The 18,302-nt window shown below is 43.3% G+C and overlaps 1 protein-coding gene across 1 annotated transcript in view; it reads right to left on the reverse strand.

Annotated features, from left to right (window-relative positions):
* The window catches only part of nup214 (nucleoporin 214), a 94,183-nt gene that overhangs the window by 8,780 nt on the left and 67,101 nt on the right, over window positions 1–18,302 (reverse strand). Inside the window, exons 30-33 of the mRNA XM_079872171.1 lie at window positions 17,326–17,387; window positions 16,394–16,553; window positions 14,826–14,978; window positions 2,534–2,705 (exon numbers count right to left, since the gene is read on the reverse strand). Coding sequence (XP_079728297.1) covers window positions 2,534–2,705; window positions 14,826–14,978; window positions 16,394–16,553; window positions 17,326–17,387 — 547 coding nt within the window. The remainder of the gene's footprint in view (window positions 1–2,533; window positions 2,706–14,825; window positions 14,979–16,393; window positions 16,554–17,325; window positions 17,388–18,302) is intronic.

Here is an 18,302-nt window from a genome sequence, read left to right on the forward strand (position 1 = left end):
TGAGAGAGTGAGTGTGTGAGAGAGTGAGTGTGTGAGAGAGTGAGTGTGAGAGTGAGTGTGTGTGTGAGAGAGTGTGTGAGAGAGTGAGTGTGTGTGAGAGAGTGAGTGTGTGAGAGAGTGTGTGAGAGAGTGAGTGTGTGTGTGAGAGAGTGTGTGAGAGAGTGAGTGTGTGTGTGAGAGAGTGAGTGAGTGAGTGTGTGAGAGAGTGTGTGAGAGAGTGAGTGTGTGTGTGTGAGAGAGAGTGTGTGTGTGAGAGAGTGAGTGAGTGAGAGAGCAGAGGATCTGTAGACACTGTGACCTACAGCACATCGAGGATGAGGAACACTTTCTGCTCTTCTGCTCTAAATACACCAGTATAAGAGAAACCTTTCTGCCCAGATTTGAAATCTTGATTCCATCATTCTCTGAACTGAGTGACGCTGAGAAAATGTTCTTCTTACTGGGAGAAGATGATAGTACAGCTGCACTAGCGGCTAAATATGTGTTAGCTATTCACAACGCCAGAGTCAGCTAATTCTCTAGAGAGACCCACTGTATTTATTCATTTATTAGGATAGATTGTGTTTGTTTATCTATTTATTTATATTTACTATGCTACATATGACATGATCTATACATATATGTTTTGTTTGTTTTATTATTTATATATAATATGTTGATGCTTTGGCAACATTGTGTTACACAGTCATGCTAATAAAGCTCATTTTGAATTGAAATTGAAAAATTGAGTGTGTGAGAGAGTGAGTGTGTGAGAGAGTGTGTGTGAGAGAGTGAGTGTGTGTGTGAGAGTGTGTGTGAGAGTGAGTGAGTGTGTGTGAGAGAGTGTGTGAGAGAGTGAGTGAGTGTGTGAGAGAGTGTGAGAGAGTGAGTGAGTGAGTGTGTGTGTGAGAGTGTGTGAGAGTGAGTGTGTGTGTGTGAGAGAGTGAGTGTGTGAGAGAGTGAGTGTGTGAGGGAGTGAGTGTGTGAGAGAGTGAGTGTGTGAGAGAGTGAGTGTGTGAGAGAGTGAGTGTGTGAGAGAGTGAGTGTGTGTGTGTGTGAGAGAGTGTGTGAGAGAGTGAGTGTGTGTGAGAGAGTGTGTGAGAGAGTGAGTGTGTGTGAGAGAGTGTGTGAGAGAGTGAGTGTCTGAGTGTGTGAGAGTGAGTGAGTGTGTGTGAGAGAGTGTGTGAGAGAGTGAGTGTGTGTGTGAGAGAGTGTGTGAGAGAGTGAGTGAGTGTGTGTGTGAGTGTGTGTGTGTGTGTGAGTGAGTGAGTGTGTGAGTGAGTGAGTGTGTGAGAGTGTGAGAGAGTGAGTGAGTGTGAGAGAGTGAGTGTGTGAGTGAGAGAGAGTGTGAGTGAGAGAGTGAGTGTGTGTGAGAGAGTGAGTGTGTGTGAGAGAGTGAGTGTGTGTGAGAGAGAGTGTGAGATTGAGTGTGAGTGTGTGAGTGTGAGAGTGTGTGAGAGAGTGAGTGAGTGAGTGAGTGAGTGTGAGTGTGTGAGAGTGAGTGAGTGAGTGTGTGTGTGTGTGTGAGTGATTGTGTGAGTGAGTGTGAGAGAGAGAGAGTGAGTGTGTGAGTGAGTGTGTGTGAGAAAGTGAGTGTGTGAGAGAGTGTGAGAGAGTGAGTGTGTGTGTGTGTGTGTGTGTGTGTGTGTGTGTGTGAGTGTGTGTGAGTGAGTGTGAGTGAGTGAGTGAGTGTGAGAGAGTGAGTGTGTGAGTGAGAGAGAGTGTGAGTGAGAGAGTGAGTGTGTGTGAGAGAGTGAGTGTGTGTGAGAGAGAGTGTGAGATTGAGTGTGAGTGTGTGAGTGTGAGAGTGTGTGAGAGTGTGAGAGTGAGTGAGTGAGTGTGAGTGTGTGAGAGTGAGTGAGTGAGTGTGTGTGTGTGTGTGTGTGTGAGTGATTGTGTGAGTGAGTGTGAGAGAGAGAGTGAGTGTGTGAGTGAGTGTGTGAGAAAGTGAGTGTGTGAGAGAGTGAGTGTGTGTGTGTGTGTGAGTGAGTGTGTGTGAGTGAGTGTGTGTGTGTGTGAGAGTGTGTGTGAGAGAGTGAGTGTGAGAGAGTGAGTGTGTGTGAGAGAGAGAGAGTGAGTGTGTGAGAGTAAGTGAGAGAGAGTGAGTGAGTGAGAGAGTGAGTGTGTGAGAGAGTGAGTGTGTGAGAGAGTGAGTGTGTGAGAGAGAGTGAGTGTGTGAGAGAGTGAGAGTGTGAGAGAGTGTGTGTGTGTGTGTGTGAGTGAGTGTGTGTGTGAGAGTGTGTGAGAGAGAGTGAGTGTGTGTGTGTGTGTGTGTGTGTGTGTGTGAGTGTGTGAGAGAGTGAATGTGTGTGTGAGTGTGAGAGTGTGTGAGAGAGTGAGTGTGTGTGTGTGTGAGTGAGTGTGAGAGTGTGTGTGTGAGTGTGAGTGTGTGTGTGTGTGTGTGTGTGTGTGTGTGTGTGTGTGTGTGTGAGAGTGTGTGAGAGAGTGAATGTGTGTGTGAGTGTGAGAGTGTGTGAGAGTGTGTGAGAGAGTGAGTGATTGAGTGTGTGTTCACATTAAACCACAGCATTACAGAGACAGTAAAGCTCCTCACCCGAATCCTCCGACATTAGCAGCGGTGGTTCCCTCTCCGAACACCTTCCCCCCCGAGGATCCCATTGGTCCGCTGAAGGAGGGGGCGGAGCCAAACCCTGCCGACGCCCCAAACGCCGGAGAGCCACCAAACGTAGGAGGACTGCCGAACACCGGCGCGCTCCCGAAACCACCTGCGCACACACACACACACACACACATATCAGCACAGGTTTCTTCAATTGCTCCGTATATTATTCCCAGATAACAGCCTCGGAGAACAGAAGCACAGGCTCATCCGGGTCACTGAGGTCAGCAGCGCTACACACTCGCTAGAACCGTTGTGGAATCGTGGAAGTTTTGCGTTTGGTGAGCTAATAAAATATTAAAACTCAGTCGAATCAATATTTTGTGTACAGTTATTTAATTATGCCATCCAGTATCGTGGACTCACTCTCTCTCGTTTCATACAAACGCAGGGGCGGCCTTTTTGTACACTGTTGGATTATAAAATACAAACATGTACGATTTTAAAACAGTTTAATCTGAATCTATCAGAATTGAATACCGTATCTCATAAACGTCCGTCTAGTTTGATCTTGCTGCTGAAACGGCTTTCTCCACGGAAGCTTTGCATTTAAAGATCTAATAAAATATTTAAACTCAGATCAATATTTTGTGTCTAATTATTTACTTGTGTGGCAAGTATCCGTGCAATAAGCGGGATAATGTACATCCAGCTAGTTGTTATCTCAGAATAAACCCCTTCGGGTGTGTGTGTGTGTGTGTGAGATCTCAAAATAACCCACTGGATGTACATTAGCTCTTACATATCAGCACAGGTTTCTTCAGCTGCAGAGATCAAACACACACACACACACACTCTTGTACATCTATCTTTATGAGGACATTCATTGACACAATGCAATCTCTAGCCGCTTATCCTAACCTTACCCATCACAACTAAGTATCTTACTCGACCCCTGACCCTAAACCGACCCTTAACCTCATTATAACCTTATCCCTAAAACCAAGTCTTGACCCTCAAACAGCCTTTAAAGGCTCTCAGAGACTGAGGACCGGCCAACATGTCCTCACTTTACTCTCTCTGTCCTCACTCCACTGGTCTAACACTCAAACTGGTCCTCACAAAGATAGTTGTACAAGCGCACACACACACACACACACACACACACACACACACACACACACACACACACACACACACACACACACACACACACACACACACACACACACACACACACACACACTTCTTCAGAGGTTTAGTGCTGGTTCAGGTAGTTGCTGCTACTGAAGCACAGATGTGTTGTTCAGGAAAGAGAGCGTTCTGAAATTACAGCCGAGCGCGCGTGTGTGTGAATAATTCAGCGAGGCGTGTCATTGAATTACATTGTGGATCGCTGACATTAATGTACATGCTCGCCATGTTCAGAAAAGAGTCAAGCTGATTGTGTAAGACAAATGTGATGAAATATAATATAATATATATAATAATAATAATAATAATAAAAACAAAAAAATAACAAAAATTAATAATAATAATAATTTAATAATAATAATTTAATAATAATAATAATAATAATAATAATAATAAACAACACTAAAAGATAATATTATAAAAAATTATATATATATATATATATATATATATATATATATATATATATATATATATATATATATATATATATATATATAATATCATAACAAATGCATAAAACAAAAATAATCATACATATAAAATAAAACAATAATTATAATTACAATAAAAGCTAAAAACAACAACATACAAATAAAATAAATATAATAATAATTTAATAAAAATAATAAACAACAATAAAAGATAAAATGAATAAAAAAAATAATCATAAATAAATAAAATATAAATAATCATAATACAAAATATAATAATAAAAGCTAAAAAATAACAAAAATAAAATATAATAAACTAATAATATTAATAATCATATAATAATAAAAAAAGAGTCAAGCTGACTCTTAATAATCAAAACTGATCATAAAAACAGAGACAATAATAATTTGTTTACTGGGACTAGATATTTCAATCCCTAACGCTTCAACACAGCACTGGCCGTGACGGATTCAGCACTACCAGTCTCCTTCGGTGGGTCTGCACCAATACGACACATCATCAGGGGTGTACCTCAGTCTCCTTCGGTGGGGTACGACACATCATCAGGGGTGTACCACAGTCTCCTTCGGTGGGGTACGACACATCATCAAGGGTGTACCGCAGTCTCCTTCGGTGAGGTACGACACATCATCAGGGGTGTACCACAGTCTCCTTCGGTGGGGTACGACACATCATCAAGGGTGTACCACAGTCTCCTTCGGTGGGGTACGACACATCATCAGGGGTGTACCTCAGTCTCCTTCGGTGGGGTACGACACATCATCAGGGGTGTACCGCAGTCTCCTTCGGTGGGGTACGACACATCATCAGGGGTGTACCGCAGTCTCCTTCGGTGGGGTACGACACATCATCAGGGGTGTACCTCAGTCTCCTTCGGTGGGGTACGACACATCATCAGGGGTGTACCTCAGTCTCCTTCGGTGGGGTACGACACATCATCAGGGGTGTACCGCAGTCTCCTTCGGTGGGGTACGACACATCATCAGGGGTGTACCTCAGTCTCCTTCGGTGGGGTACGACACATCATCAGGGGTGTACCTCAGTCTCCTTCGGTGGGGTACGACACATCATCAGGGGTGTACCTCAGTCTCCTTCGGTGGGGTACGACACATCATCAGGGGTGTACCTCAGTCTCCTTCGGTGGGGTACGACACATCATCAGGGGTGTACCGCAGTCTCCTTCGGTGAGGTACGACACATCATCAGGGGTGTACCTCAGTCTCCTTCGGTGGGGTACGACACATCATCAGGGGTGTACCGCAGTCTCCTTCGGTGGGGTACGACACATCATCAGGGGTGTACCGCAGTCTCCTTCGGTGGGGTACGACACATCATCAGGGGTGTACCGCAGTCTCCTTCGGTGGGGTACGACACATCATCAGGGGTGTACCGCAGTCTCCTTCGGTGGGGTACGACACATCATCAGGGGTGTACCTCAGTCTCCTTCGGTGGGGTACGACACATCATCAGGGGTGTACCACAGTCTCCTTCGGTGGGGTACGACACATCATCAGGGGTGTACCTCAGTCTCCTTCGGTGGGGTACGACACATCATCAGGGGTGTACCACAGTCTCCTTCGGTGGGGTACGACACATCATCAGGGGTGTACCTCAGTCTCCTTCGGTGGGGTACGACACATCATCAGGGGTGTACCTCAGTCTCCTTCGGTGGGGTACGACACATCATCAGGGGTGTACCGCAGTCTCCTTCGGTGGGGTACGACACATCATCAGGGGTGTACCGCAGTCTCCTTCGGTGGGGTACGACACATCATCAGGGGTGTACCTCAGTCTCCTTCGGTGGGGTACGACACATCATCAGGGGTGTACCGCAGTCTCCTTCGGTGGGGTACGACACATCATCAGGGGTGTACCTCAGTCTCCTTCGGTGGGGTACGACACATCATCAGGGGTGTACCGCAGTCTCCTTCGGTGGGGTACGACACATCATCAGGGGTGTACCTCAGTCTCCTTCGGTGGGGTACGACACATCATCAGGGGTGTACCTCAGTCTCCTTCGGTGGGGTACGACACATCATCAGGGGTGTACCTCAGTCTCCTTCGGTGGGGTACGACACATCATCAGGGGTGTACCTCAGTCTCCTTCGGTGGGGTACGACACATCATCAGGGGTGTACCGCAGTCTCCTTCGGTGGGGTACGACACATCATCAGGGGTGTACCACAGTCTCCTTCGGTGGGGTACGACACATCATCAGGGGTGTACCTCAGTCTCCTTCGGTGGGGTACGACACATCATCAGGGGTGTACCTCAGTCTCCTTCGGTGGGGTACGACACATCATCAGGGGTGTACCGCAGTCTCCTTCGGTGGGGTACGACACATCATCAGGGGTGTACCTCAGTCTCCTTCGGTGGGGTACGACACATCATCAGGGGTGTACCTCAGTCTCCTTCGGTGGGGTACGACACATCATCAGGGGTGTACCTCAGTCTCCTTCGGTGGGGTACGACACATCATCAGGGGTGTACCGCAGTCTCCTTCGGTGGGGTACGACACATCATCAGGGGTGTACCGCAGTCTCCTTCGGTGGGGTACGACACATCATCAGGGGTGTACCTCAGTCTCCTTCGGTGGGGTACGACACATCATCAGGGGTGTACCTCAGTCTCCTTCGGTGGGGTACGACACATCATCAGGGGTGTACCGCAGTCTCCTTCGGTGGGGTACGACACATCATCAGGGGTGTACCTCAGTCTCCTTCGGTGGGGTACGACACATCATCAGGGGTGTACCTCAGTCTCCTTCGGTGGGGTACGACACATCATCAGGGGTGTACCTCAGTCTCCTTCGGTGGGGTACGACACATCATCAGGGGTGTACCGCAGTCTCCTTCGGTGGGGTACGACACATCATCAGGGGTGTACCGCAGTCTCCTTCGGTGGGGTACGACACATCATCAGGGGTGTACCTCAGTCTCCTTCGGTGGGGTACGACACATCATCAGGGGTGTACCGCAGTCTCCTTCGGTGGGGTACGACACATCATCAGGGGTGTACCTCAGTCTCCTTCGGTGGGGTACGACACATCATCAGGGGTGTACCGCAGTCTCCTTCGGTGGGGTACGACACATCATCAGGGGTGTACCTCAGTCTCCTTCGGTGGGGTACGACACATCATCAGGGGTGTACCTCAGTCTCCTTCGGTGGGGTACGACACATCATCAGGGGTGTACCACAGTCTCCTTCGGTGGGGTACGACACATCATCAGGGGTGTACCTCAGTCTCCTTCGGTGGGGTACGACACATCATCAGGGGTGTACCTCAGTCTCCTTCGGTGGGGTACGACACATCATCAGGGGTGTACCTCAGTCTCCTTCGGTGGGGTACGACACATCATCAGGGGTGTACCGCAGTCTCCTTCGGTGGGGTACGACACATCATCAGGGGTGTACCGCAGTCTCCTTCGGTGGGGTACGACACATCATCAGGGGTGTACCGCAGTCTCCTTCGGTGGGGTACGACACATCATCAGGGGTGTACCGCAGTCTCCTTCGGTGGGGTACGACACATCATCAGGGGTGTACCGCAGTCTCCTTCGGTGGGGTACGACACATCATCAGGGGTGTACCTCAGTCTCCTTCGGTGGGGTACGACACATCATCAGGGGTGTACCGCAGTCTCCTTCGGTGGGGTACGACACATCATCAGGGGTGTACCGCAGTCTCCTTCGGTGGGGTACGACACATCATCAGGGGTGTACCGCAGTCTCCTTCGGTGGGGTACGACACATCATCAGGGGTGTACCGCAGTCTCCTTCGGTGGGGTACGACACATCATCAGGGGTGTACCTCAGTCTCCTTCGGTGGGGTACGACACATCATCAGGGGTGTACCTCAGTCTCCTTCGGTGGGGTACGACACATCATCAGGGGTGTACCGCAGTCTCCTTCGGTGGGGTACGACACATCATCAGGGGTGTACCGCAGTCTCCTTCGGTGGGGTACGACACATCATCAGGGGTGTACCGCAGTCTCCTTCGGTGAGGTACGACACATCATCAGGGGTGTACCGCAGTCTCCTTCGGTGGGGTACGACACATCATCAGGGGTGTACCGCAGTCTCCTTCGGTGGGGTACGACACATCATCAAGGGTGTACCTCAGTCTCCTTCGGTGGGGTACGACACATCATCAGGGGTGTACCTCAGTCTCCTTCGGTGGGGTACGACACATCATCAGGGGTGTACCTCAGTCTCCTTCGGTGGGGTACGACACATCATCAGGGGTGTACCGCAGTCTCCTTCGGTGGGGTACGACACATCATCAGGGGTGTACCGCAGTCTCCTTCGGTGGGGTACGACACATCATCAGGGGTGTACCTCAGTCTCCTTCGGTGGGGTACGACACATCATCAGGGGTGTACCTCAGTCTCCTTCGGTGGGGTACGACACATCATCAGGGGTGTACCTCAGTCTCCTTCGGTGGGGTACGACACATCATCAGGGGTGTACCGCAGTCTCCTTCGGTGGGGTACGACACATCATCAGGGGTGTACCTCAGTCTCCTTCGGTGGGGTACGACACATCATCAGGGGTGTACCTCAGTCTCCTTCGGTGGGGTACGACACATCATCAGGGGTGTACCTCAGTCTCCTTCGGTGGGGTACGACACATCATCAGGGGTGTACCTCAGTCTCCTTCGGTGGGGTACGACACATCATCAGGGGTGTACCTCAGTCTCCTTCGGTGGGGTACGACACATCATCAGGGGTGTACCACAGTCTCCTTCGGTGGGGTACGACACATCATCAGGGGTGTACCTCAGTCTCCTTCGGTGGGGTACGACACATGGAGTAACATCCGTGAATGTCACTCACAAACATTACTAGGCAACCAATAGGCGAACTCACTTGTTCACTTGTGAGTGACAAAGTTGCTTGTAATGTGAATGCACCTTGAGGATAGATTTGTATCTGGTTGAGTTTTGCTTGGGGTCCCTGATACCCTGCCACTGTGCTTCACTCGCCTGATTTGCCTTACCTCTATGAAAGTAGTGGTCAGATTCAGATTCATTCTTTATTGTCCCCGAAAGAGGAAATTTATTTTCACAGACTGTACCAAGAGAAGCACGTATAATATTCACATACTGCACAAAATACACATTGTACACATAAATATACAGTTTTAATCGAAATTATTCAACCCTCATTGCAAATCAGGTTTATTGGCAAAATGTACAGACTTTCAGCTGTTTGCAATGAACAAATCAAACAAAAGTAATGTAAATAGCTAAACACAACAAATGTTTCAAGTGGTTTCCTCAAATTCAACTGAAAATGCAACTTTTAATGACTCGGGCAGTCTCAAAATTAGTCAACCCACTGAATAGAATCCCTAACAACAGCACAAATCTGCAGAACAGGTGTTGTCCCACTAATCAAGGGCTTCATTAGTTGCGCCAGGTGTGCTTGAGCTAGAACACATGAAATATCTGAACTGGCAAGGTTTGACTGCATGTTAGAAATAAGTCAAAAGAATGGTCCAAAAAGTTAAGAGAAGATATCATCGCCCTTCACAAACAAGAGACAGGATTCAAAAGTAAAGATAGCGAAGGAACTAAATGTTCCTAGAGACACCGTTGGAAGCATAGTTTGCAAGTTCAGAGTTAAAGGAACAGTGGTTACACTACCTGGACGGGCAGAAAAAGGCAGATATCAATGGCTGCAACCAGATTTCTGAGAAGGCGGGATCATAAAAACCCTTGAGTGACTGCAAAAGACCTGCAGCAAGACTAGATGGCAACAGGCACTGAGGTTTCAGCTTGAACAGTAAAGGTGCTTGCACACTGAGTCCGAAATTCGCACACGTTAAAAAATAAATACAATCTCACGATATGTCAATCACACTTACACACTGATGAACTTTCGTCCATCATTAAAAAATTTGGATCGGGTTCGATTTTCTGCGTTTTCACATACGTAGTAAGCATTTTTAATGGTGACTGTTTTGACAATTCAGAGCCACCCAATCACGAACACGAAAAAACGCATGCGAAAATTTTGTACTCTGTGTGCAAGGACCTTAAGGCTCGTACTTAAAGGGCTGAAAAGTTCCAGTTTTGTTTCATCGCTCCACAGAACTGAATCTCAAAACTTCTGTGGCTTTATATGATTTTGAGCACTTTTCTTGTGCTTTTGGGTCAGTAGTGGTGTAGTCTCGGAGTTCTGGCATGCGTTTAGTACGAGCCTTACTGTTCAAGCTGAAACCTCAGTGCCTGTTGCCATCATTGCCTATCAGGAAATCCTAGGAGAAAACATGCCGTCAGTGAGGAAGATAAAGCTTGGGCGTCACTGGACCTTCCCAAAGGACAATGATCCCATGCATACCTCAAATTCCCCAAGGCTTAGTTGCAGAAGAAATCCTGGAAGATACAGTGGCCATCACAGTCACATGACTTGAACCCTATAGAAAATCTCTGGTAGGATTTGAAGAAGGCCAAGAATATTCCTGAACTGGAGGCCATTGCTCATGAGGAACAGGCTCAGATTCCTCAGAAAAGCGTAAAGTCTGTTAATTTTGCCAATAAAACTTTTTTTGCAATGGGGGTTGAATCATTTCAATTGCAACTGTACTAGGGGTTTCTGTACTGTTATCACAGAATCCTGTTCAAAAAGTACTAATAATAATACTACACAATGAAATCAATTCACCAAGTTTTATGTCGAAAAACAGCAAATAACAAATAAAATTAGCATCAATACGCACTAACATAAACATTAAAATAATACGATTAAAAATGATAGCCAGATTTTAAAAGTGTCTTGCAACATGTTATATACTAACATGTAAGTTCAAATAAAGTTGACAAAAAAGGTTTTTATAAAAAGATAAACCTCACATATTTCAGACTTTAATTTATCTTTTTTGACTCATTCTTTTTATAAAAAATTATTTAGTGACATTTACAATACACTTTATCTTATCTTTTATTATTAATAGTAAAATTCGGTCCGATTTTCCCGTGGCGTCTGTCGTTGCTGTGCAACTCCACAATGACAAAAAAGTTTTAGTGGATAATGGATTTCCACCGCCGAAAGACGCTTGCTGTAGCTCTGTTACAAGATTTATTTACGGAGAAGAGAAAAACACCCGTAGTGTTTGGGTGCACCCGCATCCTTCATGTCTTTTTTCATGTTGCTGCGCCTGGAAAAAAACGAGCGCGTTGCTTACCGCACACCTACATTTGAACGAACTTGAGCACGAAAAAGACGCGATATGTGAACTGCCTTTTGGCGAGCGACTTCGATACTTTTTTGCTACTTTGTAATAACTTTATGCGGCCAGCGTTTCTGGAAATGAACGAGGGTAAAATCTTTTTTAAGACCTGACTAAATGAAATTTAAGACCGCGGATGAAAATCTGGCTGTTTTTAAGACGTTTTAACCTGTTAAGCTGCAACCCCAGTTTTGAAAAATCCCCAGAAATGACATACCCAAACTGAAACAGATACAGTTCATGAACCCTTTGCACTAAAAGCACAACTATGATCTCATTTGAAAGCTGACACCTGGTAGTTTATTGTAAATGTAGAATTAATTATTGTCATAATGATTTTTTTTTTTTTTAAATAGCTTCAAAGTTTTGTAAAGTTATTAGAATTTTTTTTTTATGAAACATATTAATGAAAATAAAATTGAAGTTGGCACTGGAGCAATCTAGAAATGCACTACAGCTAAAGCCACATGTCTGACCATGTTATATTTAAAATATGAAGATAATAAGTCTAAAACTCTGTATTTAGTTAAATGTTTTTCAAGATCATGTCATGACTTTATTTTGATTAGGCTACTCTAAAAATGCTACTGATGTTTAGTCATCGTCTAAGCATCCATTCAGCCTTTTGTCTCTATTGTTTTGTGGTGCAAACGAGCCCCATTCAGTCTCAGTCTCCCCCTGCACACATTCACACCTCTCCAGACTGGTTATGGCTCGAAATATGCATTTCTTTTGTCTGCATTATAGTTACTAACGACTGGCTATTCACAGGGTTTCAATCCCTAATTTCTTTTATCAAAGTTCTCACTTCACATTTGAAGTGCACTAAATAGTGGTCAAATGCACTAAAACATATCAGTAAGCATTCTTATTTAGAACAAAATTCATAAAAGAATAACCCCTGGTGGCAGGTGCACCTGGGCTAGCTAGCATGTTAGCTTAGCACACCATCAATACACGACCATTTATGAGATTAAAACCATGTTTGTGCTCCAAACTTACTTCATAATGCAATCGAGTGTTTTAAATAATCTTCTGTGATATAATTTGGCTTCAGATAAAAAAAAAAAATCAGACAGAAAACATTATTTATAGTTTTATGCACGATGATAAAGTCTATATCGATTAGCATTACATTATAAATATAATCTATTATTATGAAAATACCTGGCATGGCTTGAAGAACACAGGCAAATCAAATATCATAGCAAACATGTTTATTGTCTTCAAAACATGCATATTACAGCGGGATCTCTGTAGCTTTGTGTGTAGCAGTGACGTCCTGGAATGTCACATGATTATGGCTCTTCTTCATGTCCCATATATGGATTATTTTTTGTGCATATAGCGCCCTCAGGCTATTGGTATGAATTGAAAACACTGCACATCTCAGTAAGAAGCGATCATAATGATTACATCGACGCATTTGGGTATAAATTCAATAAATATTATTCCTGTCTTTAGAAATATGACGTGAATCTATGAGAATCTATCAATATTTCTCCAAGTTTGCACATTTTTGAGCTAAAAGCCCTGAAGGACGTTGTTTTGTGTATCGCTGTCATGACGACAGCACGGGAGTTTTTTATGAATGAAAGCGGCTGACGTGCATAATTCATATTAAAGGTATCGACTCATTTTTTCATTTCATAACTCCTGACACAAATTAAGACATAACTGTCACTATAAGTTTCTCAGAATACAATAGTGGTCAAATACTGAAACTTGAGTATTATATCTTTTTAATGATGTATAGTTTGTCAAGGTATAACATTAAATCTGATAGTAACTTTGAACTATATAAATAAAAAAACGCTTCAGTGCGCCCACGCACTGGTGAAGCTTAACAGGTTTTTAAGGCCTTAAATTTAAAGTTCAGAATTTAAGACATTTTAAGACTTTTTAAGACCCCGCGGGAACCCTGTATATGTCTTGGAGTATCGCAATATCGTATTTTGAGTTCAGTATCGTGATATGTATCGAATCGTGAAATTAGGGTATCGTTACACCCCTAAACTGTACATATTACACAAAAATGGCAACAGCAACAAAACAGTGTGAATGCAACGTGTGGCCCCTCGCTAAATCTTTCCCAGGCATTTCATCATGCCCTGGTGGACCCTTAGACCATGGTATGATGTTATCTTGCTCCAGCCACAGATACAGCGTTGAAGACTGTAGTGTCCTGTTAGTAATATAATAATAATCATAAAAATTATAATAAATAATATAATACAAATATAATTATAATAAAAATATAGCAAGAATGATAACGATAATAAAAGAAAAAAGACAAACAAAATAATAATAGAATAAAAAATATATAAAATAAAATAATATTAATAATTAAAATAAAATAATAAAACAACAATAAAATATAAAAAAATATGATTAACACAACAATGTTGATAATCATATAATAATATATAATTTTAATAGAGGTGAAATGGTACACCGAAGTCTAGGTTCGGTACGTACCTCGATTTTGGGGTCAAGGTTCAGTACAATTTTGGTTTCAGCTCAAAATCCCAGATCATTTATTACAAGTTGTCAAATTTGCCCCTTTTTGGGAGAGCAAAACAAATTTGCCCCTTAAAAAAATGTGTCCCTTTAAATGCAAATGAGCTTTAGCTCCGCCTCAGTTCAGAAGAGGGTGGAGCCTTTACACAAGCCAGATACTCTGGCAATAACAATCTCACTCATCCAGAATCCCAGAATAACCAGTAGCGAGTGCAGCCTTACGGAGAGACTCAGGAAGAGGTTCACTTACACTTTTCTGAGAGCTCCTACTTGTACTACATGCTGCTACAGATTCATTTAGGAGTTGATAGTTTTACCATATAAATGTATAAATCCCAGTCCGAGGACGTGAACAGCTCCGAGTTGAACATCACGTGTTATCTCGAAATTACAGTAATTATGACATGGCGTGAATGCAGCATATATTCCTCATGTGGTGTGAGTGTGTGTGTGTGTGTGTGTGTGTGTGTGTGAGTGTGAGTGTGTGTCTGACCTGGTTTTGTGACATTAATGTAAATGCTTGAAAGAATCAAGCTGATTGTGAAAGTCAGTTGTGTCTAACTGATCTTCATTATCAAAAACAGAGCCAATAATAATAAAAATAATAAATAAAATAATATAAATATAAATATAATATAAATAATAATAAAAAAGCTAAAAAAACAAAACAAAAATAAAATAAATATAATAAAATAATAAATCATATAATAAAAATAAATAAATAACAGCAATAAAAAAAATCATAATAATAAAAAAATAATAAAAAGTGAAAAAATAATAATAACGTCACGTGTCATGTTGAAACTACAGTAAGTATGACATGGCGTGAACATCATGATGTGGTGTGTGTGTGTGTGTGTGTGTGTGTGTGTGTGTGTCTGACCTTGTTTGGTGGGTGTACTGAAGGAGCCGAAGCCCTGAGCCGCCACAGATCCGGCTCCGGTACTGAAGGACCCGCTGGGCTTCTGTTCCCCGAACGAGCTGTTGGAGAAGCTGAAGGCCTTCGCTCCGCTGTTCCCAAACAGGTTAGCAGGACCTGAGGGAAACCACACACACGACAGCTTCAGCACCACTGCAAACACACATCCAGCGTTCAGACACTATCATAACGGGCTTTCGCACCAGATAGTTCTAGGATCGAGCCTCCAGGGTGTTTCCCAGAGAACTAATGGTTCCCTTAGGAGCGTTTCCTGGTTGCGTTCGCAGCGCCAGTAGGAACTCTGAAGTGACGAAAGACGCGCTTGTTGTTGGGACTTTTATTTTGACGGCGCTGAGAACTTATTAGCGTATGTGTGTGTGTGTGTGATGTCCAGTGTTGCTGAGCAGAAACACATGATCATGATTCTCTTGATCTCCTCAAAGTTGTGTTGGGTTTTCTCCTCAGTGTAAAGATAAAGGTTGAGAGGTTCATCTGTCTCTGTTTTACATGTTCGTAGAGTTAGTTTCTGGAGTAAATATATATAGGCTATAATCTGCGTGTTTACACAGCCTTTATTAATAATAGCAGGTGCTGGTGTTTCGCGTGCGTTCGGCCAATCAGCGACTCCGAAGTAGGAGTAAATTAGTTCCTCCAAAAGAGTTCCTAGAACTAAAATCGTTCCCAGTTCCTGCATTACGGATACGGCTAAATCCGGGAACTTCCGCCAATAGTTCTAGGAACTATGAGAAGTTTCCTCCGGTGCGAAAGCCCCATCATGCTAGTTTACTATAATCAGGGGTGCAGATAAGTGGTGCTCATTTATGTACCAATATGGCTGACAGCTGTTTTAGATCGACACTGTAATACTGTATAAGATTTCCATTTGAACTGAACGCATAAATCTGCCGATTTCAGAGCAAAACTGTGACATTCACGACTCGCTTCACTCGCCAGTGCTAAACCGGCACTAAAGTACTTCCTGGCAACCTGCCAAAATAAATGCTTGCTGATTTTAGTTTTGAAAATTGTGGGAATTCTTATAAAAAAATTGCACTTTTTTTTTTTTAAATGTAAATTAGCATTGTATTATTAAGAGTGCTATAAAATAATTTTATTTTTATCTAATACTAATTTAAAAAATATATATAATAGTATTATCACACTTTATCATTTTGTTATAAAATGCAGTAATATTATTATTAATTATTAGATTTTTATTGTTATATTTAATGGGTCACACTATGTGCAATGTGAGAACCCGATCTCCAGACGCTCTCATGAGAACCAGAGAATCTCTCTCTCTCTCTCTCTCTCTCTCTCTCCCCCTCTCCCTCTCCCTCTCTCCTCTCTCTCTCTCTCTCTCTCTCTCTCTCTCTCTCTCTCTCTCTCTCTCTCTCTATATATATATATATATATATATATATATCCTGCACTATATATACACACACATTTATACTATATACTTAAACTTATACTTGCGTATAAAAACGTACAGCCCTGGCTATAATAACCCTGGGAGAGTGCATCAATACCTGTATTAATCTGCTGGCCGAATCCTCCTGCGGCCGGCGCTCCGAACGGGTTCTTGTTGGCGGCGTCTTCACTGGGTTTTCCTCCAAGACCACTGAAAAATCCTGATCCTGAGGAAGTGTTTCCAGCGCTCGAGCCGAACAGACCTGCACCCGTCTGAGCCTGATCACAAAATCACATTGCATGCTTTAGATGCTTTCAAACACTAACAGCCAGGAATTATTATAGAGTATGCATGACACATCACTGTCAAATCAAGCGCTTTCTACAACACAGAGTGTTTCACAGCAGCTTTACAGAGATAACAGGAGAATAATGCAACACAGTTTGTGTCTAGAAGAAAATAGCATCACAGTCCAGCTTAAGTGAGATCAGTGATGGGTCAGTTTTGTTGCAAAAAAGTTATTAATTTAGTTCATTTATAGATATAAATATCTGCTCTGGAGAAAACCGTGATGTCATCATCCAGCTCAGTTCAGTCCTCATATAATGCTGTCAATGCAGCAGATCAATATTATTGATGAATATTAAATTAAAATGTCCCCAACTAAGCAAGCCAAAAGCCAATGGCGACGGTGGCAAGGAGCCAAAACTCCATCAGTGACTGTTGTGACTGGTACACACACTACGAGTTGAGGGTTTTTAGACTTTCCATCCAGTGACTGTGGTAAACCAGCCTCTTGTGGCTTTCTGCTGTATCTGAATGGGTTTTAACAGGTTTTTGGGTCTCACTGACTGGCGATGATGGCAAACCAAGAGTAAAAACCTGAAATTTGGCTCTAAAAATGGGAATATCTCATTGGGGTTACTCAAAGCAAAGATTCAGAAGCCTCTCTGAAAGTTCAGCTCATGCTGATGAAACTGCATCTGAGACTCGAACACATCCAGCCTGCCTCAGCTGGTGAAGAACTGAAGGTCTGAGTAAGAGCTGTACCTGTCCGAAGACGCCGGGCTGCTGACCGAACACAGACGAGCTGGAGGTGCTGCTGCCGAACCCTGATTAAAACACATCGAGAAATCAAACATACCGCCAAATGTGTGTTTACTCTTCAGCATGCGAGTCAATTAGTCTCAAATTATAAACAAATGCATGCACAATTATCACTGAACTTGATAAACGTTGCAAATTTATCTTACTAAATACGTTTCTGTGAAATGCGAAATTTGTACAAACAGATCTGTTTGTGAATACTAATGCTTTCTTTTGTATTAGCGCATCGTAATTAGTGCATGCAACAAGGAAGATGTGCATCTGTGGATCGAGTCGCAATGAATGCATTCATTTAAGTCATTCCTTGGGTTGGGAATTGAAAATCGATTCCAATTCTGGAATTGAATACTTGAGTACTTGAGGTCAGGAATCAGATACTTCCTCTTATCGATTCCTTTGTGAGCATTTCAATAAGAATTTAAACCATTCAAGCGTGAGAGACTCTGTTTTCTGTCTTCATGTGTATCAGTGTATTGGATCCGTGCAGCTCTTAAAGCGACAGCAGCCTAATATTCCCGCTCTATAATACCGCTAATATTCCCGCTCTATAATAACACTAATATTCCTGCTCTATAATAACGCTAATATTCCCGCTCTATAATAACACTAATATTCCCGCTCTATAATAACTCTAATATTCCCACTCTATATAACTCTAATATTCCCGCTCTATAATAACACTAATATTCCCGCTCTATAATAACACTAATATTCCCGCTCTATAATAACACTAATATTCCCGCTCTATAATAACTCTAATATTCCCGCTCTATAATAACTCTAATATTCCTGCTCTATAATAACACTAATATTCCCGCTCTATAATAACTCTAATATTCCCGCTCTATAATAACACTAATATTCCCGCTCTATAATAACTCTAATATTCCCGCTCTATAATAACTCTAATATTCCCGCTG

Source organism: Squalius cephalus (assembly GCF_949319135.1).
Source record: "Squalius cephalus genome assembly, chromosome: 5".
Taxonomy (NCBI): Eukaryota; Metazoa; Chordata; class Actinopteri; order Cypriniformes; family Leuciscidae; genus Squalius; species Squalius cephalus.